Genomic DNA, 24,002 nt, shown 5'->3' on the forward strand with positions numbered 1-24,002 from the left:
AATGGTACGAATCCAGGTAAGTGCACTGCATCATATGGTCCAATTCTTGATTTCATAAATGCATGGACTACTTTATTCACCTACTATGAGGCTATTGTCAGTGCACGTGGCGGAATGCAGCCTACAGCATCACGTTCTAGCTGTAAATGCAAAAAGAAAATGTCCAAGAAATTTTCTAAAGATTTGCTGTGAAGACAGTGAAGGCTGTTATAATGCCTGCATTTTTTCCCTAATTTTGTTACTTCATGTTCCAGAATAGTTTATTTATTGGCTGTTACCCCAGAACAAAAAAAGTGTTCACTCATTGTGTGATTGTAACAAATGTCTACAGTAGTGTAGCCTACAGTATGATTATGTTGATGAAAACACACATCCAGACATATGCATCGATGCACACAACAAAATCATTGTCCAACAGTTTCTGCTTCTGAGATTTATTTACACATGGAAGTTGTCACTATTGGTCTTATATCAATGAGATATTTCATTTATTTACAATTGATTTTATTATACAGTACCTGTTGTCAGTATGAAAACTGTACAATAGAGAGTAAGAGTAGAAATAGAAAAATGCAGACTAAATGATTCAATGTATAAATTAAAATTAAGATACAAAGGGAGAAGTATTGCCAAGCTAAATACAACTTTCCATAAAAAGAGAAAATAGACTTGACAAAATTCCAACATGAATATGTATGTGGTCAAGTACGGTAAAATAAAATACAGATTCAACATACAAATAAGACAAATACACTAACCATATGTCTGCATATAAAGATGGCTCTAGATGGGTGTTATGCTGCATAAAGATGACGAAATCTTTAAAAAGTAACTGAGTACTGTATCTTTTACCACACACTAAGCATAAAAATAATTTATACCGTGAATGCTGAAAACCTTTTCTAAACACACTGTCAAAGCTGTACGTGTAACATGTTCATTTGTAGCACACCTCACCAAAGCAAAAAACTGTCACTTCTACTCAGAAAAGCAAAACATGGACCGGCTTTTATATAGTTAAAGACTAAAATTCCACATGCCACTCCGAGTTCTCTATTGCACTTCATGAATATCCGTTTCTGTAGAACAATTCCACTTGCGCAAACTAAATCTGAAGGAGTAAAAAGAATCATCTTCCAAATTGTTTCCTTTCTTTTTTTTCTTCTTTTTTTAAAGTCATATCTCAGCTTCTCTCATATATAATTGAAAAGGGGACTGCACGTCCAGTTAACTGGCAGTTAGCACTCTCAACAACAAAAGCAGTTCATTTCATCTCAGTTATCATGGATAGTGTTTATAAGGATAGTAAACATCCCTTTGTTTGGATCTCAAGTGCAGTGCAAGTTAATAAGCATGTTATCATAGCCTTGGATATAACATTGATATACAATTTTGGTGCAATCTTAATACATATTCAAACATTTTAAAATAAGATTAATGCTCTTATGGGATTGGTCCGTCAAAAGTCCACGTATTTGCTGGTATGTGAATTTATTGGAGGGATTTATTTCCCCATATAAGTTACTTTATTGTTATTATTGTTATTCTTAATAAATCCACAGGAGTACATCATCAGCGTAAGATGTAAGTGTTTTTTTAAAGTTAAAGCATACTTTGGGCTGGTGATACTGACACTTAGGCTCAATTATCCCTGTCTTTTCTTTAAAAAAAAAAAAAGACTCCCCTTTTCACAGCTCCCAACATCCGCGTGTTCTTTAAACCCGCAGAAACTCTCACTTCAGTAATACTGGCGATGGTGATATAGGCTTCAGTCTTCAAGTATTGCTTCACAGATCTGTAGTGAAAATTATTTCATGGTTGCCATTGCTTATCCTCCGTTGCGGCTGTCTTCAACATGGAATCTTCAGAGGAAGAGAACTATTCGACTGTTATTTATGCTGCCCCGGGCGTACGACCGCTAAGTCATTAGCTTTTAAGCGCTGGGCTATTGTTCTTGTCCATGTCCTTGTCCTTCATCAGCGCAGCAAATACCTGTAGAAAAGAAAAGCGCGAGACAGTTCAGTATCTGTACATAGAATCTGTAGGCATCCATACAGGGACCACAGAGATGTTATTTTATTGATTTATGGCGATCATACATTAATCCTGTAGGTGGTGCTGTGCGTGCCTATAATACATACATACTGTATAACAGTCCTTAGAAAATCAAAAATCTGTCATGTACTCGAGGAAAAAAAAAATTAAGGCACATTCCTTGAACCATCTGGAAAAGTTGAGAATGGACTAGAAAATCCAGACCCTGTACTCAGTACTACTGTTTCCTATTGGAATAATGTTGCAGCCCTGTCACATTTCATGCACATACTGTACAGATTTCTGCATGACATCTGTGAGGAATTTTTCCATTTGCAAATTCCCAAAATGGGAACAGAAAAGCTTCAACGCTGAACCACAGAATGGTAATGGTATCTGTTGAACAGGAAGAGCGTGCGCTACATGTATATATATTCCAACTTTCACACCTACACTCTCCATGCCCTTTAAAGCAAGCACATTTCTAAGTTACACTTGTCTTTGTCTTCATGGTTTCTTCGATACAGCTGTGAATGAGCAGAGGAACAGTGCAGTTTTATTTTTTAATTGCGTGAGTTGTTTAAGAGAGTGGTCCACACTGCAGCCCCTGAACCCGGTTGAAATTAATTGCAATGAAACCAGTTTTTAAAAACTGGCACATGAAGTGCTCACAACTAAATGTTCAGCCAGAGACTGCAAGCCCCAGAGAGTAATGTGCTTTAACTAAATTTGACCACAGAACCTCGAGTGTGGAAGTGCAGTTTAAAAAAAAAAGGGTGATAAAATTAAAAGTACAAAGCAAGCCTTTTTTGAAAACTATTTTAGAAGAAAACTGGGTCACAAGCCCTTATAAGCCAAAAGCAACTAATTTAAACTGAAAGTTCTTTTAAATTAAAATGATAACAGTTCATAAGTCATAATTTAATTTATCATGAAATGCAATTTTGTGGTTATTTCATGCAATGTGGCCTCTATGTAATGCTGAGTAACTGGATGCCAGACAAAACATATACTTGGGGAACAAATCCATGATGCTTTCAGTCAAAACCATTTTTAGACTCCGTTCTAAACAACACCCTATTCAGGACTGACTGACTGCTCCCAGTTTGCAGCCAGTTAGAGACTCATGCTAAATGGGCTGGGGTGTTGACATGGTAACTTCTCAATGTTTAGGACTCTGTTGCAGGAAGCAGCCACTAATTACCCTCTATTGTGACCAGGGCATTGCAGGGGGTCTTTCATAAGGGGCTAATACGCTACGAGTGCTTGGAAGCTTCACAGCTGCTTCAGCGAGCTGAGAGGGATTTCGGGGGGGGGCGGGAGGGGGGCCCACCTGCGCCCACTTCTTGTTGCTGCAGACCATCTGCACGGCGGCGATGCAGCTGAAGAGCCGCTCGCAGGCCATGTCCTCGGGCAGCCGCGTCAGGAACTGCGCGATGTGGATGAAGTCCATCTGCAGCAGCACCTCCTCGTACAGGCGCAGGATGCCCAGGCCCGTGCGGAACAGGTACTCCTCCCCGTCCCGGCAGAACACGTCCCACACGCGGCACGCCAGGTCCAGGGGCAGGGACTTGCTGTACAGGGTGAAGATCCTGCACACGCACAATACACACACAAGCACACACACACAGGCACACATAGACACACACACAAGCACACACACACAGGCACACATAGACACACACGCAAGCACACACACACACATAAGCACACACACACAGGCACACATAGACACACACACAAGCACACACAGGTACACACAGACACACACACAAGCACAGGCACACACAGACACACACACACACACACACACAGGCACACATACACACACACAAGCACACACACACACACACACACAAGCACAAGCACACACACACAGACACACACAGGTGGGTTACAAAGCGCAGCTGTGGTAGCATTACTCAGTGCAGAGGCATGCGGACACGCATGGTCCCGCTAGGCAGAGTCCGTCTGCGTTTAACGCAGCGTGACCGCCGTGCAGCTCAGGCCACGCGCGCTGACCCAGCCGACCCCTGCGCCGCGTTAAAATTCCTCCTCCACTCAGCCCTTCACACGCTCCGTATCCACTCACCAGTCAATGAGATAGAGATCGGGGGTGAGGCTGTAGCTCTGGAAGTGACTGAACAGCCTGGGGAGGTTTTCTTCGAAGAACACTTCAAACGCGGCAAAGTACTTCAGCATCTGCCACAAAAGAAAGCGCTCGGTTACAACTTTTCCCTCGTCCGCTTACATCCTCCGAGCTAGCGCAGACAGCGCGTTAGCTTCCCGGCCCTGGAGGATGAGCTCCTCCTTTAGGCCTCCGAGCTCTGGGGGATGAATGGTTAATACTCTGTGGAGCTACCTTGTGACTGCGAATCCGAAAGACGCGATTCCGCATTACCAAGTCGTGATCCACTCGGAAGAAGGCCATCTGGCAAGGCTTGTTGAGGAGGTTGGCGAAGGCTATGAAGGCGTCGGCTTCTTCCAGGTTCAGGATGAGAACGGCGGCGATGAAAGACATGCCCTGAACCTGAAGCAAAGGAAAGATCTGTCGGCATTTGCAACATACAGGACAATAACCCCTCCTCTGGTCATTACTGTATTTTACCTCAATCTATCCCATGATCCTTCAGTCTCTCCCCCAGCCATCCTCCACCATACTTTTATATTTATTTGGAAACATTCCACTGCAATGAAGGATTAACAAATGGACCCAGCCCAAAAAAAGGGGGAGTGCGTTGGATTCGTTCATAACAGTTTTCAGCAAAACTGTCATGCATGCATCGCTAATGACATCATCGCTTTCCGTCATTGCCATCGTCCGCTACGTTGTGATGACGTTAATTCAAAGTAAAGGGAAGAGTTTGTTACTTGTTGTACTTGACCTCTGACCTCCTCGAAAGTGTCAGATACTCACGTATCCCACGTCAGGTCTGTAGCAGGTGTAGGCTCCCAGTACGCTGTGCAGGAGGTCGTGGTAGGGCCCGCCCTGGCAGAGAGAGAGAGAGAGAGGAGCATCAGTACTGGGCACAGCTCTCTCACCCCAACGCACAAAGGGCGCCACCTAGAGGAGGAGCCGCGCAGTACCTTCTGAAATATGAAGAGGGAGGGGAAAGTGCGCGATATATCCAGCTTGATCAGATCCAAGCTGGACTCCCTGTCTGCGAGCGAAGCCCCGGAATCTGAAAGAAGAAGAGAGGGAAATGAACAGTCGCCTGGCGTAAAGGGAACAGAATCTGAACAGCAGAATCGGGCCCTGTTAACGAGCGCTGATTATGCAGTCCATCGCCACGGCAACACACAGGAAAGGGATTGTGAATCATGAAAGTGGGGATTCCCAGAAGAGGCTGAGACCGTGCTGAGATTGCTTTTTAAATGTGTGGCCGTACACTTGTGGCCAATTCGGTTTTCAGATTCATTTCAAGTTCTTGCTAATATTATTGAAACAATACTTCACAACAAAATGTTACATTTGTAGTGTACTTTAGACAACACAAACAACCCATATCGTGTTGAAAAAAAATCCTTGGTTTGATTTAGTTGTACATAATGCTATTTTCCAATGTATTTAAACATAAATCAGCGTATCAAAACCAGGCCAACGTTGCCCGCTTAGAGACACGCGGTGAATCTTTGTTTGGTTGCATAACGGTCCCGAGGTTCCCTTGTAATTGGCAAAAACAGAGAGCTTCAGATTAACTGCAGATGTCTGAGGGAGCTCTGAGCGTTTACAGGCTACAGGGACAGGGGCCATACTTTAGCTCCGGCTACAGGCAGGCTTCTCGGCTAATGTAAGAAACAGGCCCTCGCACATGAAGCGCAGCAGCCGACAAACAAACGTAACTGAAGCTGCTGGCGCGTGTGTAAAACGAGGAGGCGGTCTGCACTCGGAGCAGTTCAGCCAAACCCCGCTGCGCCGCGGCGCTTTAAACGGGCACGAAAAACAGGAAATAAAAGCGGTCCGTTTGAGGAAGTGGAGAAAATAAAAGTGTGTGCGGGAAGGAGAACCGGTCCGACGGCGGGGCGGAGGAGCCCGTGGAATGCGTCGTGAGTCGCTCAGCGATGCGTCGCGGTTAACTGTGGGGGGGGGGGGGAAGGGGGGGGATCAGCACGTACCCTCAGCCTCGGTCTCCGAGCTGGTCTCGCTCAGGCACCTCCATCGCTCCTTGGCCCGGGAGAGGAATATTTCGTACAGCTCTGCGGAGGAAAGAGGAAGGGAAGTTTACACATTCTCCGCGCGACGCTAACCCCCCGCGCGCGGTGTCCTCTTACACATTCTCTGCAGAGAGGCTGTTTGTTCAGCACACAGCCAGAAATTACACACGGTTCCTTTCAGAACGTATAAAAGGGAGATAGATATACAGAGATAGATAGATAGGCACTTCTACATGTATACGTTATTTCCAGCCCTGTTTGCATGCAGCACATCTAACCAATCACCAGTTGTGTGTTCTGAAGAGTAACGAAAGATAACACAGCAAAGGCCATTGACTGAAATGTCCGGCTTTTTAAGTGGTCCTTAGTGGCATTGGAACAGCTTAGCATGTATTGTTATAAAATACTATGTTCTCCATTCCTGTTTGAGCCAATAATTGCTTGCACTACTCTGGCATCTAGTTATTTTGTTGAACCGTAATTTGATCTGAATTGAATGTTCCTCGTGCTGTTGTAGTGTTCAGCAGGTCCTGTAGCCGTAGCGCCCCCTGCAGGCTGGGGCGAGCGGCCGTACCGTGCGTGATGTTGAGCTCGTTTCCGATGGCCAGGCTCCACACCTTCCCCCTGACGCTCGGCGGAAGGCCCTGCCACCACAGGTCCCTCACCCTGCGAGTGTTTCGCCTGGGGTGGGAGGGGGGAGAGAACAGGCAGGCTCAGCGGGACGTCCCACCCCAGGACCTCCGTCCCACTCATGGGCCGCTTTCTGGGGGGGGGGGGGTACTCACATGCTCTCCCAGTTGGGGAGGATCTCGGTGTTCCAGATCACCATGGAGTTGGCGATGATCTCCTCCTGTTTAAACCGCTCCTTCATCTGCTTCTTCTTCCTCTGGGCCTCTTTCATCTCTGAGGAAGAGGAGGACCCCTTTCAAACGCTTACATAAGTACGTCAGGAGCCATGCAGCCCATCTACACATGGCATTTTGCCTACCCTCCTAGAGAGTGCCCAGCACCCTGCCAAGCCTGCTGCTGACAACCCCAAAGGTCTCCACTCCACCACATGATGCCCATTACCACATGCATTAACAACCCTTCCTGATACCAGTGCAAAGATGACCTTTAACTCATTTCCACTACTGTTCTCCTTGAGCTTCCATTAAGGCAGTGTTTGTAAAACCTAGCCCAAGGGACACCCCCCCCTTGCCATTTCTGGTTTTAGTTCTGGTTGAGCTCTCAGTTAATCGGGTTAGATGGGGGAAAACGGTGGTCGCAGGAAATGTGTTCTAGCAGAAGCAGAGATAAGCTATGTCTGTAATTAGCATACATTTTAGCAGCTTCACATTTCACTAGTACAAACTGTTCACGAGAGCCATGGCCATGTATTTGAAGAGCGAAGCATGTTCAAGGGCAAATATTGACAAAATATTTAAAGTTTACTTTATCAGTAACACCTTTCACAAACTATTTGTCTTTACAGCACATGAGGGTGCCAAATAAAGATCATCAGCTACTAGCTCAAACCTGATTCATTCAGAGTGGGAATAAACCAGCACAAGTAGTGAATCTCCGACACCACGCTAAACTGAGCTATATTTACAACAATTAGCCGTCTTTGCTCAAGGAGAACAAGGTGCTCTCTCCAAACACTAATAGCCCTACAGCACAGACATCACAGGTCTGACTCTAGGTGCATCATATGTTCCCACAGTAATGGGCTTTGTCACACCACAGGTAGGGTAAGTGTGAACTGGCCAGGGTTCCTCAGGTCACTGAACCATCAAAAAAGGAACTGAATAAAGAAACCGAATCATAGACTGAATAAAGCAAGGAAGGGTAGGTGTTGTCATAGCAATCCATAGGCCTTCCATGATTGGTTGAAAAACGTGCAATTCCCACTGGAATCATATTTTTCAAACTCTCATGGAGGGATTGTGGACTCACATACCCCCCCCCCCCCCCCACACTCAGGGGAGTCCTCTGGGGACAGTGTAACCGGTCAGTGTCACAGACCGCGGCGTTACCCAGAACCCACCTCTCTTCTTGGCCTCGGCCACCATCTCGTCGTACTCCTGGCGGTGGCGCTGGGCCTCCTCCGCTGACTTTGCTGGGAGGTTTCTGTGGACGAAAACCAGGGCGGGAACGCGGTGAGAGACCGCCCTTAACTAACCACACAAGGCAGGAAGGCAGAGACATGAAACCTGCCACTCATAAAACCCCTAACTACACTGGGAAGGAAGGCGGAGCCATAAAACCTGCCATTCATAAAACCCCTAACTACACCGGACAGGAAGGTGGAGCCATGAAACATGTCACTCACGAAGACCATAGGGGAGAGCCCTGCAGCTGCACCAGCTTTTGAGCGAATGCAGTTCAGACTGCGGTCTCACATTTCACCATTTATTCATATTTAATGAATTCCCCGGCTGGCCAGGAGGGGGAGCAGCAGACGTGGAGTCCCCAAGGTTGAAACGGGAAAACCTGCCCCGGTCACATTTATTTATTCATTCCTCCTTAAAGAATGCATGTCAGGGCGTTCCGACCCGACGGTGCTCAGATGAACAGTCATGTGGATTTAAAACCAGCGGAGCGGTTTTCTGGGAAGCGCCTCTGGGGGGCGCCGTTTCCGTGCCTGGGGGGGGGGTAGGGGGGGTGTACTCACGCCGGGCGGTTCTCCAGGATGAGCGCGGTGGTGGAGAGGGGCTCGAACTCCAGGTTCTTGCGCCGCCCCGCCGGAGCCTTGGACAGGGGGTTGGGGGCCTTCCCCGTCCGCACCTCGTACTCCTGAACGGGCAAGCCACCGAAAAACAGAAAGAAAGACAGGCGGGTGAGACTCCCCCCGCCCCCGTCGGCTGGAAACGCAGGGTCTGTGAGGCGCGGCCCCGTAAATCTGCGGGTTCGCGTTTTACAGGGAACGCTGCATTCAGAGCCCCCCCCCCAACCCCCACCCCGCCCGCCCCCACACAAGCCAATGCGCAACAGCTGACAAGCCTGAGGGAAATCACAAGGCAATACAACCAGCAGCCTGGAACAAATATAGAACATGGAGAGAGTATTGTGTGCTTTATTCCTGACCCTGTCTGTAGAAGTGAGTGCTCCTGAGAAAACAGTCTCTGGAATCCGTTTCTGGGGGGGGTGGGGAGGAGAGGGGGTAGGCGTATAGCGGTCTCTACTTCCTGCGTTTTTGAAGTTTCCTCTCAAACGCAAAATGTCAGCGGGCAGGGAGGCTGAAGGAGCCTCGAGCCGAACATAAACTCCATTTCAAGGCCGGGCCTGAGGAGCGGAGATAAACCGCTTGCCTGTTAGTTTCACGGACAAGGCGCCTAAGCGATGATTCACAGGGTAATTACAGCGCTCCCCTTCATCTTCCCAACAGGCACCATAAAGTCCCATGAACCCGCGGCTCTGACTGGCTTTAAAATAAAGAACGTTCTGAGAAGGGTGTGCTGCGTATGCAATCGAGCGTCCTGTTTTTCTCCTTACGCTCCCCGCGTAACCCAGGAACCGAACACCTAACTCAGCCGTCTTCACCACTGACAAATCCAAAGAGCCCATTTCTCAATTTCCACAACATTCCTTACCAAGGCCACGTTTCGTGAAAACATCTCGCCTTTTTTTTGCACGGCTGCAGACAGTCGCTTGACACAGGGGCCGAAGCTTATACACTCTGGGGAAATTCTTCCATTCTTAAGCGATCATCTCACATTTCCGTCGCTGTGAAGGGATCGTCTGTCCTCTGAAATTCCTGCCGTGGCTATACAGTTACACACCGGCGGAGACTAAGCTTACAACATCGGAAGGGCTGTGTTTGTACAAGTGAGTAATGCTAAGCGGCTAGTGACTAATCCTACATATCTGGCAGGCTTCAACGGTCACTCATAATGGGCACAGTGACTTACAGTGGACTGCAGGAAGTGGTCACTGATGACATGACACTGTACTCGAGAGGCCTCGGTGTCAGCTGTTGCTTACAGTTAGCGCACGCTCATTCGTCGTTGGGTCCGAATGCAAGGGACACAACGGCCACCTTTCACAGTGCGGGACACTGGACACACCAAGGCCCCTAAATGGGCACATTGTACTTGATGGGCGACACGGTGAGATTTATGGGCGCGGTTGCAGGTCTCGATGGGTGCGATGAGGTGGGGGTGGGATGAGGTGAGGGTGGGTGGGTGACTGGCAGGGGCGAGCACGAAGAGTCGTCCGTCTCTTCCGTCGCCGCGGGTGACCAGACGCTATAACAGTTACGCTATACGATGGCCAGGGAGGCGTGAGATGCGATTGGCTGTTGCTACAGCGGGCTCTCTGTGAAACGCGACCACCTAAAGCTGGCCCTGAGCTCCACCTCCGTGGAGATATTTCTAGGGTTCTGTTGCTTGAAGAACAATGGCATTTTAAGCGAAGCGGCAACGGACGTTTATCACCAGCGACAGCTTCACGGAAAAGGGTCCTAAAACAAGCAAAGCAAAGCTGCTCTAGTGGCTGACCTAGACTGCTGCTCTCTGACCTTCGCCTTCAGTATTAACAGACCTTTTTTAATAAGCAGACCGCCTTTCTGACAGTGGACGAGTAAACATGCCAAAACTCATCAACTTAACCAAGCCGTGGCATGAGAAACAGACCACAACAATAACATAATGAGTGTTACATAATCTACATCTCTGAGCCAAATAGTTAGAAACGAGACAGTATTTTTTCCCCTCAAAGATCACAAAAGAATTCTATCTGCAAAAAGTAATGAAATATTAACCACTCGTCCAAGAAACCAGTATTATGAAATGTAACTACACTGAAGACACTTTGAGGCGCATGCAATATCTAGTCAGCACAAAAAGGACCGACTACAGCCAAACATCCACATTACAACTGTCGACTTGTCACTGCAGTCTGAGCAATCTTTAATACGCCTCTAATAAAATGTATTAATAAGTCTCAATTATTTTAATTATGCAGCATTATACACAAAATCCCAAATGTGATTTGAAAATATTACCATTGGAATAAGCCATAATAAATCATCTTAGGTCTATTCTTTCTATTTAGGAAGTAAAAATAACTTCTTTGACAAGCACAGTCCAATGTAGCCTGCATTTACTGACTTACTGAGGTATGAGTAACACTAATAACAGTGTCTGTCTAAAACCTAACTGTGCATGCCTGTATAAACAAAGCCCATTTTAATGAGACCAGAATTATTCCTGAGCAATATGTTTGCATTAAAATGGCCACCGTCCCAGGCCACAGCATATAGCGTGCGAAACGTCAGCGGGTGAAGGGTTAGTCACGATACATGAACGCGCCCTCGCGCTTCACAGGCGAGGACCCCACCCCCCACCCCCCGCATGACAATGCGCGCGCGAGAGAGAGAGCGCGAGCGGACAGGGTGACCCGCTGTCCTCTACCCCCCTCCCCCCCCGTACGGCAGCATGCGGTTTCCGCTGGATGTTAGCGCCATGGCGTTCGGAAGCGTCTATGAGCGTGAGAGGCGCGGACACGGGCCCGGCGAGCTAGTGGAGATGAGCGCTAGGCGGGTTTCCCATGCAAGAGAGGAGGCTGGAGGTTTGAGAGGAAGAAAAAAAAAAAAAGGTGACTGGAAAAAAAAGAGAAGTTCCATACCCCTGCGCTTAAGAGGTTGGGTGTGGACACGGACGTAAGATTGCCCGGGTTACTCTCCTGCTGGGGGAAGACAGACAAGCACGCACTCAGTCAGTGGGGGGGGCGGCGAGCTCAGGCTAGCCCCGCCTAAAACCAGCGCCCCCTGCCTGAGAGAAAATTACAGTGCCCTTAAAATTACACATCCGCCGCCTCGGTACAGGCCCACACCCCCCCCCCCCCCAACTTGAGCCCCTACACCCTGGGGAGCAGAAGGCGGTGGTGGTGAGTGGTATGTGCCGCAGTAGCCAACCCAGTGATTTGACCCAGTAGCGGATTAGCGCCGTAGCTTTGAGTTAACGGCGGTAGAGATCACATTCCAGCTCCCCCGCCGGCAGCGCGTAGCATTATTTATTAGCCGCGTCGGTTATTTGCTTAGCGGATGCCGGGTGGACTCGCGCAGCTAGCGGGTTTCATATACCGCTCATTCAAACAGCGGGATTACCAGCCAAGCTCGCTACACCCCACCGCTGTGCACACACCCCGCTAATGTAGCCTCAGCACAGGCAAGAGGCCACTGTTCAGAGGATTACTGACTAAGGGGAAACGGGTTTGAATCCATAAAATGTAGCTTGTGAGCTGCAGGGCTGAACACGCTGCTGACGCTGTTATTCTGTGTATTAATACGCCCCGGAGTGTCAGGCCTGACTGTGCCAGTGTCGACTGTGGCCGGCAGCCCAGCCGGGTGGCGTACGGCTAACCGTTAGCTCGCCCCCGGATCACCGCTCGCCCCAGCCTCACTGCGCAACAACGGCTCTGCCGGGCTCGCGGCTGCCTCAGGGCTGCCTGCAGCAGCCGCGCGCGCACGGGTCACACCCCAGCTGCGACTGCGCAGCTGAGCGAAGCGCGCAAGACAGTGAGGAGAGCAGCAGGCGCGTTTCTCTGTGCGCTCCCGAACCCACAGTGAGCGTCGCTGGGATACAATTCCGCATCCATATATCCAAAGATGCGGGAATACGAATGGGCTCATAAAGCACACGCCGAGGAGCCTCCCCCGCTCCCCCGCCAGAGGAGGACGAACCGTGAGTCACGGCGGGCGTAACGAGCCGTGTCGCTCGCTAATTGCGGTGCGTGTGCGCGGCTAATTGCAGTGGAAGGCTGTGCGCTGTAAGGCCGAGCCACCGGGCTCTGCTAATCCTGCACAGAAACCTGCTGCCATCAAAGTCTCTCTGAGCGTACAGGAGCCATACGCGCTCCCGGTGCCTAATGATCTCCCTGCGGCGTGGATCCATGTCTCTGCGTTTCGCCTTTGAGCTATGAAGTCGTGGGTTAACTCCCATCTGCAGTGGAAGGATGTGTGATATGTGTGTGTGTGTGTGTGTGTGTGTGTGTGTGTGTGGAAGGATGTGTGCTGTGTGTGTGTGTGTGTGTGTGGAAGGATGTGTGTGTGTGTGTGTGTGTGTGTGTGCACGTGTGTGCGCATGTGTGGGTGCGCTGTGTATATGTGTGTAAGTGTGTGTGTATGTGTGTGCGTGTGCATGTATGTTTGAGCGTGTATGTGCAGGGCAGCAGAGAGAGGGTCAGGGAACAGGAAGCATCAGACAGGAAGGAAGCCCCATGCCGCTGGGATGCAACCCGGCCGAGCTGACTTCCTGCTGAGAAGGGGCGGGGCGAGCGTCCAACCAGCTGCGGCAACAGGCCAGCCGGGGGAGGAGCCTCTGCCACCTGACCCCATTCCTGCCTCAGCTGGCGCCTCGCCACGCACGAACCAGGGCCACGCCCTCGGCAGGCCCGGCAACAACGCGCGCCTGCAACATGACAGCCTTCCCCAGCACCTCCAGCTCCTCAGCGGGACTGATTACACCTCCCAAAGAGAGAGTCTGTCAGCTTCCCCTTTCAACAGCTCACGCTGTTTTTTCATTCATTTCCTCACTGCCCATATATGGGCAGCACTCCGAGCCAGCTGCTTCTCTCCAGTAGTGCCTTGGAGAAGCTCAGCCGTCAGAGAGCAAACGACCTCACTCAGAAAAAATCCATTCACATCCCGGATTTGGATTCAATTTAACATTCGCTTAACTTTGACTTGCAACTAAATGCAAATCTGCATTTTTTCATACACAAATACAGTTTGTAACGCTTGCATTAACTTCCAAGTCAAAGTTAAGGACAAATGTAAATTTAATACAGGCCGCAAGTGTGCGTCCAAGTGCCTCGTGGCTATGCAGGCGTGTAACAGATGGGTGTGGAATGTCTTCATTTTTTCCCTAGCCATCTTGAAATCGAATAGCCTTCCTGTGTTGCCTTGAGAAGAGAGCGCTGGGGAAATTCAACTGCTTCGTTGCTCGCGAGGATGGCAGCGATGCGAGACGATTAACGCGACGCTAGGTGCCTAGCACGGCGCTAGGTGCTTAGCACGACGCTAGGTGCTCAGTGCTGCTGGGTTTGTACTGGGTGACTGAGGCACATACCCCCCACCCCAGGGGCTGCAGCTGACTCGCACTGCAGCCAGCCAGCTTCCCCTGAAACCAGGCCTTCGCTCGCCCTGAACCGAACGCCTCTTCACTGCAAAAGCTCTTAAAGAGACAGAGGCCTCACCAACAGTACATGCGACAGACAGATCCATAAGTGACATCACAGTTATGGTACTCCCAAGGCCCCACATGATAAAGCAGAGCAGAGTATTCTGCACAAGCCAGGGGTGCGCTAAAGATGATGTGGACACGCCCGTCTCACGGTCTTAAAGGGCCCTGCTACGGGTCCCGGAGCGGCAAAACCAACCTGCTGGATGGTCCGGGAGTCTTTCTGCGGGTTCTCACGGAGCGGCACTTTCCCAAACAGCTTCCAGCCCGGTACGCTCTGCGACGGGAGCTTCTGTTCCTTCGACTTCCTGGAAAACAAGCTCCTGGTGAGATACAAACGGGGACCGGGGGGGGGAAGGGGGTGGGGGGAGGGTGTGGGGGGAGTGGGAGAGAGAGTGCGGGGAAGGGTGAGCTTTCAGCAGGGTGTAGGGATAGGGCCGGCAGTGGAAAAGGGTCTGAATCTGTTTAAACTTCTGTCCGGTTTTTGGGGATGCCGCATGAAGGCAGAGAGGACAGGGATGCTGGACTGACATATGCCAAAAATATATCTTATCTGCGAGGCAGACCAGCACCCAGGGCTGAGAGAACACGATTTAGAATAGAGGGGAAAAAAATTATTCCAAAACATTTTTCCACTGAGTCTGAGGTGCCGCTGTACGAGCAGTCAAATGTCCTCTATGTGTCAGTCTGCCTAATGCAGAGAGTATCCACTGCACACCGCCGTTACTGACACATCCGTCAGATTCAGCAACATTCATCACCTTGGGCATCGTTCAGTTCAATTCAGTGCAAAGTTCTCCTCGTAACCAAGGTCAATTTCATAACCTACAACGGTTTAATATGAGCAAACATGTATCCGTCTTAGGTAAATGTAGGCTACATAAAATAACTGACATAAATGTTTCTTCCTCTTGCTCTGGTGGCCACATTTTATCAGATTAATTTTGCATGGGGTCAGATTTCTATAGGACACAAGTCCTGACATTCATAAAATATCGTCTCGCAATTATTTTGGCCTCTGGTTTGATGATAAATAGCCTTTTAGCTAATATTCATATAAGCTGCCTCACTAGGAAACTGAGAGTTAAACTGGAGTTATTCTTTAGCAATGTCCTCTTTTTCATTTGAAAGAATGGTGATGTCCTCACCGCTAACAGTTCTCCATGTCCTAGATACAGCAGAACAGGATGCTCACAGCTTCGTCACTAATGACAGGTCACTCGCACACAAGAGAGGGCCGCGCCCCCTCAGCTACACGCACACTTCATCACCTGCGTGTTTCTATATTAGGCCACCACACTGAAACTCCAAACCTGGAATTCCTCTCATTCCCACACTTGCTCTTGGGAAAAGATGCATTTTAAAACCACCCACCCCCATACTGAAATTGGAAAAAAAAACTGCATTACGTTCTGTGGTCCTGCAACATTTTACTGAATCTGATCAATCTCGACTCTCTCGCTCCTGAGAATGAATTCAAATCCAGGACTGACGATACAGGAGTGTAAACACATTTAATCCCTTAAACCCTGAGAATCATTGCACCATATCCTACACTCCAATATGACTGAGACTCACTGCACTAATATCCTAAACTTCAATACGATTGAGACTCACTGCACAAATATCCTAAACTTCAATAAGATGACAAGGTTCAAGACCAAAGGTTGGCTTTCAAAGTGGAAAAAGTCATTCCTGTCTGCTTCTTACTGGACGTTATCATGTCTGCTTTTATACAGGCATCATTACAGCCACCTCAGAAACAAACAAGCACAGATACGTAGCTTACGTGATAAACATTTTGCTCTTTTTAAAGAGGCTGCCGGCCACTTTCACAACTTCTGATGCTGAATTTTTCGGGGGCACCTCAACTTGAGGTTGGGCGAAACTTGGTTCCTGTCACTCCGAAAATCTGAGACACTTTCAAACGGCCGTGGAACTGCAGCTTTGTCTCGGGTGTGTGAAGCGGGTCCTCCACCGCTCCTCACCGCAAATCCCCTCTCTGCCCTTCACATCAAAGCAGACATACTGTTCTCCTCACTTTCACCAGATAAAACGACTTCATAGCACTCCAAGTAAACACAAAGGCAACTGCGCTGCACAGTGTTTTCAGACAGGGAGTCTCCTCTCGTAAACTTCAACCCGTATGAAGCAATGTCCCCAAAATTACTGCACGTCAGCATTGCAGATGCAGGCCTAACCGTCCACAACAAAGTGGAGCACAGTGAACGCAAGTTGCCTCTGTGTTGATCATTACCAAGATGACTACAGCACAATCTCGAAAATTAGCACTACAAAGGAATGAATCCGTGCAAGAAAGGAAAAAGGAATGTGTTTTTGAGTGGCAGATAAGATCGTCACAGAAACAGGGGTGGTTTTTAAAGTTTCACTTCCTGAAAAATGTTGTGGCGTCAGGCACTGTGGCCTCCTGCAGAATCACTCTAATCATTCTTTACTGGAAAGTTGCCTTTTAGCTGCAACGGCTCCTCGCGAGAAAATTAGGCTACGCGCTGCCGATTCCAGAGAAGGAAGGCAATGGAAACTGGTGTCTAGCTGGCAATGTCAACCGTCTCCAGCTCAAAAGGGTTCACGTCAGCTGGCTCCGTTTCCAATTTGCTACGGCTTTCGCTAAATATTTAACGAAGGAAAGAGTAAACAGTAACTCTTCTGCAGATTGGAACCGGTCCTTAGCTATTCCATCAGCTAGCCTATTAATGTTTCTTCCTGGTCCGGACACACGAACACATTTCACAAACTGCTCCACAAAAATGAGAGAGCGGGAGACGCGCTTCACTTTCAGTACAGTTTTACACATCCTTCTGAAGAAAACAAAATCCACAGGCACACCGCCGCGCGGTGTGAATAATTGACGATTCTTCCTCTTTGCCTGGTCATTTTTTCCACTGGATATCCGTGACCCATTTACGGCTTGCTGACAAAAGACGAGTCGAGAACTGAAGCCACGTGAAAAAAAAAAAACATCAAATAAGTCAGCAAATATGTTAAAAGGACAGCGCTGCGGTTATATTCAGTTAGGGCGACTTCAGACAAAAAAAAGAAATAACTATGCAGTTCCTCAAGCATTAAACGGCATTTAATTATTCTCAGTTCTCTTCTTATTCTCAATAACTTAGAAGTTGTTCGTTTGATATATTTCTTTCAGGCTGAACCAGAGGCTGCAAGTCTGATGTCATATGATATTGAAAGAATGTTAACAGAAGCTAAAGGAAGGTTTTAAAAAAAGCAAAGGAAGCTTCCTGAATTTAACATATCAAGCATATTATATTTTTAAATGAAGACAGTTACACAAGTCATATTCACTCTATATGAAAAAAGACCAACTCAAGCAGTCTGGAGACATCTGGCAGTAGTGATGTCTCTTTGTTGGTAGTAGAAAAACAGTTGGCAGAAAGTGTAAGATACACTGAACTGAACTCTGAGAAAGCTTCATGGAAAGAGTCCAGTGTATACCAGGGGCCCGGACAAGCAACACATCTGCCTAGAAACAGCTGCCAAACCAAAGAACAGGGTAGCTTCATCATCATTTGCATTGTGGGTACTATGGTTTTCTTTAGGAGCCTTTCTGCGAAATTGAACCCAGAAAACCATAACCACCTCCAGGTGTCCATTTTTTTCCATGACAAATTCTTTCCGATGGTCAAATAAATCAGGAAAACTTCAGAGAAGAGTATTCTGGGCGATATAGTCTACAATTTAAAAACACTAGGAAGAATCCTGACAAATGAACTGCTTTCCAAAATGTCTCTCAGCAGCAACCTAAAGATGCCATGTAGCTACTAAACAAGCACCTGGCGTTTCCTCAGACAAATAACATCACACAATAATACCGGTCATCTGTGTTAGCCTAAGCCAAAATAACAAATAGTTGTAGAGGCTCGTGATTGAAAGTCTGAATATGTAGGCAGGCCTCCCACACAAAAATATTAAATATGATATAGGCTATATATGAAATAGATATGCCTATATTGCCAGAATTCCTCCAAAGAAAGGAAAACGCATCTAATGTCATCACTGTCAGACATATTATAAGCGGCATTTCCATGGCAACAGAAATCAGACAGTGATAATATAGGCTAACGCAGGCACGTGATGTGACTTATGACCGTGTCTAATGCTGGAAGCCAGGAAAAGGTGGGATTGGTCGACGTTCCCTCTGAACTCTGGGAGGCTTCGGAATGCGGTGCTATGGAGTAAAAACAGCCCTGCGGTTAATCTGTTCCACAGCAGCGCGCTAGCTATTCCACGGAAAAGGTGACACCCGTTAAGCATAATGCTGACATCGGCAGAACTCGTGCGCAGTTACAAGAGCCGACAGAAAGATGGCCGAGCCATCACCCCCCCGTCACGACGACCACAGCGCCAGAGTTACGAGCTAAAGGAGAGGTTTTGGGGCTCCGGATCTTCAGCACTGTCTGTAGCTCCAGGGGGATGCGGAACATTAACATTTTTCTAATGATCTACGACCAGAAGAGGAAAGAGACTGACTCCAGCCGAACAGCTGTACATCTCTTTGAAAGAAAAGGACAGAAAATCTGTAAGCCTGCGATCCCCGTTCGGGCTCCAACGCGGGACGCCAAATTGTTATCTCGGGCTAGACGACTGTAATGCGTCAGTGGGCAGCCTGTTGAAAACAACGCGGGACGCTTTGACCTTGGTGGTGAGGGAGAGAGAACATTAAAACTTTCCTTCCAAGCGGTCTACGATAAACACGAAAAACAGTTCAGTCCCCAAGAGGAAGGCACATACATTGACAAATGAAAAAATATTTCTAATATTTTCACAATAACAATAATTATAATAATCACTTCAACAATTATTTACAATATTGTCATACAAGCTATATATATCAACCAAAACCATCCCGCAAATACAAAACATCCTAATTTATCGTGAATTCAATAAAGCAAGGAAAAACTATAGGACTTTAAGAGTCAGAGTGGTTTCAGCAAAGGTTGAAAATTATTAAGACACCACACCACCAAACAACCTAATTTCCTGTGACCTACTGCACAGACAGCATACAAGCTTAGGTCATTAATCTCTGATCTGTTTTGGTCAGTTCGCCCTCCGGCACACCCCTTTGAGCCACTTCATTCAGAGAAAATCATAAGTCTGCTTGGTTCTGCACAAGTGAGTACCATTCGAAAGATTTAGGGCAAAGTCATTTCTCAGTTGCAATAAATAAATCACATTAAGCATGCAGGCCTAGCTTAATCACTGATTTTTCTTCCTGAAGCATATTTCTAATACATGCCCACAAAGGAACTGTATCATATGACAGTACAGCCAAATGCAACAAGATTGATCATCTTGTATAAACTTACAACGATCAGAACACTTAAGTCTGTAAAACAGCACAGTTCAATCTGCTTCAGGATCCAAAAAAGGTGCAAATCAGAATAGCTGCATACACAAAATATTACAAAACACTACAGGAAGACATTGCAAACAGGTCAAAGCACAGAAAAATACAAATAATGGACAGTGCAGCCTTGTTGAACTGTACGTAGTTTTAGCATAAAGCGCACCAGCAATATTGTAGCTTCAGCTTTCACAACATGAATATGGGGAACATGAAATGGTTATAAATGACCAAAGTTGGAGTCCAAAGTTGTTGAAAACAATCCAAGTTCCTGCAAACTTGGCCACTTGGCATGAACTTTCACCTCTTACTCTACTTCCTTTATGTGAATTCAGTGAAAAGGTATGCCTCTAGCCTAGCTTTTTAAAAAATAAAGAAGGCCTATGTCTGTCTGATAAGAATACGGCTGAGTTTTACCTTTATACTGTGTACATGAATGCCACCTCAAGTTTCATCATAATATTAATCAGTCATATTAATCGAACGACTGTGTTTTCTCAGCATCAAAAAGCCTAAATTGCGCGAAATGAATCAATATCTCAACCACAGAAACCACCGTGTTAGACCGCAGGTCAGCCTGGCACCGTCTAGCCTTGTAAAACTGTTGTGCTGTGCATTGCCTTCTACCCTCAGTCACTGCATTAACGATAGGATTACGGGTACTTTAAAAAAAAGCACCACTCAGCTTAGTTTCTCTATAAGATTTTGACATGACAAATATCTGCTTGTTAGTTGGAATGACAATGAAAATTAGTGTTTTTATTACCTGCCGAAAAAATCCGAGATGCCCTGTTTTTTGGATTTAAGCCCCTGGTCTGAAGATTCTACGTTCACACCATCCGGGATGTTGTCGGGAGCACTTTGACGACGACTGGCCTCAAATGTGTTTCTGGAACTTAGACTGACATCCATGAACCGTAGGTCATGTTGCGCGTCGGCCCCGAATATCTCGCCATCCTCCGGACTCAGTGGAGTGGAGTCACAGCTCAGAGAGACGGTGGTGTTCGGGTGCGTTCTAAGAGTTAGGGGCCTAGAGGGACCGCCCTTGCCCTGCTCCCCACCATTTCCCAAACCGTGTATTTTGTCGTCTTCGGGGTACGATGGGCTCAGTGATAAATTGCTGGCATTGGGTTCAGACGAATCAAAATCAGACACATTCTCTTCGCTCACTAGTGTAGTGTGCGTGTTTTTACCAGGCTCGAATTCCTCACTGGCACCTTTACAACAGGCTGGTGACAAAGAAATGTCTTTACTTTGCGGGTTAGGCGCAAGAGTCTGTACATTTTCCACGGCTGTGTTTACTATGAGTAGTCCACCATTTGTTGCCTTCGCCTCCTTTTCAGGAGCATCTGGTGTTTTGGAAACAAATATGGATCGGTCCACAGTTTGCGGAACAGAGTCGGTGTCGTAAGCACCTTGTTGAACACAGTCTGTCCCCCAATTAGACGGCGTTACGTCTGCGGGCGGCGAGGCCGTACAAGTGCAGTTCTGCTGATGTTTTCCATCGCATGCAAATGAAGAAAAAGCGGTGGGCCGCGCCTCTGGCTCAGATTTGGAGTATCTCTCGTCCAGGTTGTCAGAGTTAGAATCCGTGCCCCCAATCCCATGTGAAATTCCGTCTAGCAGCAGCATCCCGTTCATCATTTCTTGCTGACCGGTGGTTACGCCGGCCGAGCAGGATGGAGTTCCCTCCATTCCCCCTCCTCCAGCTTTTGATCCAACCATTACCTCTCCTGATGACTCAGGAAATCCGTTCAGTATGGCATTACTACACAGCCCTGAAATGACACCGTTATCTTTAATCTCACTAGGAAGACAGTCTGTAACGAAATCAAGCATCTTCCTATCCCCGGCTCCACCGCACAGGGATGGCAACACAGTCGCGTCTACGTTTACATTCCTCCTGTTCACAAGACAAACATATCCTTTCCCTGTCTGACCTGACTTTCTATTATCCTCTGCTAATGCTTGGTTTTTGCTGGCTCTCAACAGACGGGACGGTGCGTCTGTTTTGCAATCAGATAATACAGAGTACGACTTGCTTGTTTCCTCGTTTTCGTTGACATCGATAGACAAAGCCGGTTGTGAAGCTCCATTTTCTGCTTTTTCCATTTCATTCACAGTCCTAGCACAGATCCACAACAAAAACGCTGCAGCTGTGTCGCCTCGGATAGCTGGGATCTTCTCTCTCCTTGCTTGTAAAATACGTTAGTTAACATTTTACAGTCTATATTTACTTTATTATATCGAAGTACCGGACAACAACTATATAGACGCTAATACAAGCTAAACATAAGCAACAGTAAAACCGATTTCCATGAAGGTTTGTTATTAAATCCACCGGCAGCCACCCCAACGTCTGCCACGGACGGAAGCCATTTTGAAATGTCGATGACGTCTACATGCTTGGTCTTGCTGGACAGGAAGAATGAGTTGAAGTGACATCTGCTGTCCAAATTGGGCTATTACATCTACAACGGAATGGAATTGCAATTGGCGTTGCATTTCAGTGACGTACTATTTTGTTTTTTGTTTTTCTTTTGTTTTTTTCCATAGCACACACCTTCTAGAGCGATTTGTGAATTGTTACGCAGTTTAAATGTGCTCAGTTTACTGCAGGTAATTGCAAGACGCTACTGTCGCTGTACATTGCGGCTTGGTATATGGCTTTTGATGTATAACCAACGCTTTCAGTTTGACCAAAACATGTCTGAAATGTATTTGCATACTTTGTCACAAATTGTATATCAATTTGTGTTATTTATATCCATTCTGGTATTGGCTTATTTTTTTAACCTCTTGTACATTCAGTCTAGATATAGTTTAAAAGGTTAAGTCCTACAGAAGGCTATACAAACAACAGAACACGTTGCTCAGTCCAAAACAATGATAGGCTATGTTAGGTTCTTCTTTCTCTGTACTTAAGGTTGGCCAAACTCATCATGACATAGACATGCCACCTGATCTCTTTCAGTCACATGCAATCCATGCAGGTGAACTTTCTAAAGAATGCAACCTATGTATTTTTGCCTACTGGATTCATAAATATTTAAATAAGTTGTACGTGCTATCCTTTTCAAAGGAGCTGACTAACCCAGTCCACATACTAGATTACTGAAGCAGCATTGAATTGTCACCAAAGCCCAAATAATGAACCTAAATGTGATGACCTGAATGCTATTGTGTGGGACCTTAATCAATGTTGTTAGCTTTCAGAGGGGCATTGTGCTCCCTTTCTATTTAAATGTAAATGTATCTTGCTCTTAGCCACATTTACATTCTTTTCATGTATGATATTGAATATTTCCTAAATTATTTGTGATCACCTGACTCCAATAGATGTACAAAAGCCAGCAGATTTATCTATTTGGTGTGGGATATTTTTATATGGCATTATGAAGAGTTATTCTTATTATTCCACTGTTATTACAGCATATTTATTATTCATTTATTTGCTGTTATTGGCATCTGTAAACATAAGGACCTGTGTTTTTCCAGTGAAAGTCAATGAAGCTATTATGAAGCTGAGAAATAAGAAAAAAACCTTACAGGCTTACCAAAATCAACTGTTTGGAGTATTATTAAGAGGAAAGAGAGCTCAGTATGTGCAGTAATTGCAAAGGGCCTGATAGCCACAGAAAAGCTCTACAGCTGATAATCAAAGAATTCTTATCATAATGAAGAAAAAAAAACCCTGAACACCTGTCTGACAGATCAGAAGGCGGAACACTCTTCAGGAGGAAGGTGTGGATGTGTAAGTGACTACTGTCAGCAGAAGATTGCACAAACAGAACTACCGAGGCTGCACTGCAAGATGAAAACAGCCAGGTTACAATATGCTTACAAATACCTGAAAAAGCCTGCTAAGTTCTGGAAAAAAAAGTCTTATGGACAGATGAGAACAAGATTCAGTTGTATCGAGTGATTGCAAGAGCAAGGTGGCCAAAATGAATTGTCTAAGATCTAAAGTATACTAATCTGTGAAAGATGGCGGTGGTGGTGGTGGGTGAGGGGGAGGGGATATTTGGGCATGTATGGCTGCCGCAGGTCCTGGCTCACTTGTCTTCCTTGATGATGTAACTGTGACACTTCATTCTACAGGAAGACAAATATCCCAAACATACTGCTAAAGCGATAAAGGAATTTTTCAAAGCCAAAAAATTGGACATTTTTGATTGGACAAGTCACTCACCTGGTCTGAATCTAATTGAGCATGCATTTAATATGCTGAAGAGTAAACTTAAGGCAACTAGCATCCAAAAGAA

General features: G+C 46.8%; 1 protein-coding gene across 10 annotated transcripts; it reads right to left on the bottom strand.

Annotated features, from left to right (window-relative positions):
• Window positions 1-418: 418 nt before the first annotated feature.
• tbc1d12b (TBC1 domain family, member 12b) lies at window positions 419-22,138 on the bottom strand. 10 transcript variants are annotated; one of them, XM_064319479.1, is made up of 14 exons: window positions 20,504-22,138; window positions 14,554-14,662; window positions 11,800-11,856; window positions 8,846-8,967; window positions 8,219-8,301; window positions 6,975-7,092; window positions 6,764-6,870; window positions 6,151-6,231; window positions 5,122-5,216; window positions 4,952-5,023; window positions 4,436-4,564; window positions 4,127-4,236; window positions 3,368-3,626; window positions 419-1,992 (listed from the first exon to the last, which is right to left on the bottom strand). In XM_064319479.1, the coding sequence occupies exons 1-14, from the start codon at window positions 21,847-21,849 to the stop codon at window positions 1,927-1,929; spliced, it is 2,754 nt and encodes a 917-aa protein (XP_064175549.1). In that variant the 5' UTR covers window positions 21,850-22,138; the 3' UTR covers window positions 419-1,926. The 10 variants fall into 10 exon arrangements, with proteins under 10 accessions (XP_064175549.1, XP_064175541.1, XP_064175533.1 ...); XM_064319471.1 differs by having other exon boundaries at window positions 11,800-11,859; XM_064319463.1 differs by having other exon boundaries at window positions 14,554-14,677.
• Between the last annotated feature and the right edge of the window lie 1,864 nt (window positions 22,139-24,002).

The sequence above is a fragment of the Anguilla rostrata genome, chromosome 2 (assembly GCF_018555375.3).
Source record: "Anguilla rostrata isolate EN2019 chromosome 2, ASM1855537v3, whole genome shotgun sequence".
NCBI lineage: Eukaryota > Metazoa > Chordata > Actinopteri > Anguilliformes > Anguillidae > Anguilla > Anguilla rostrata.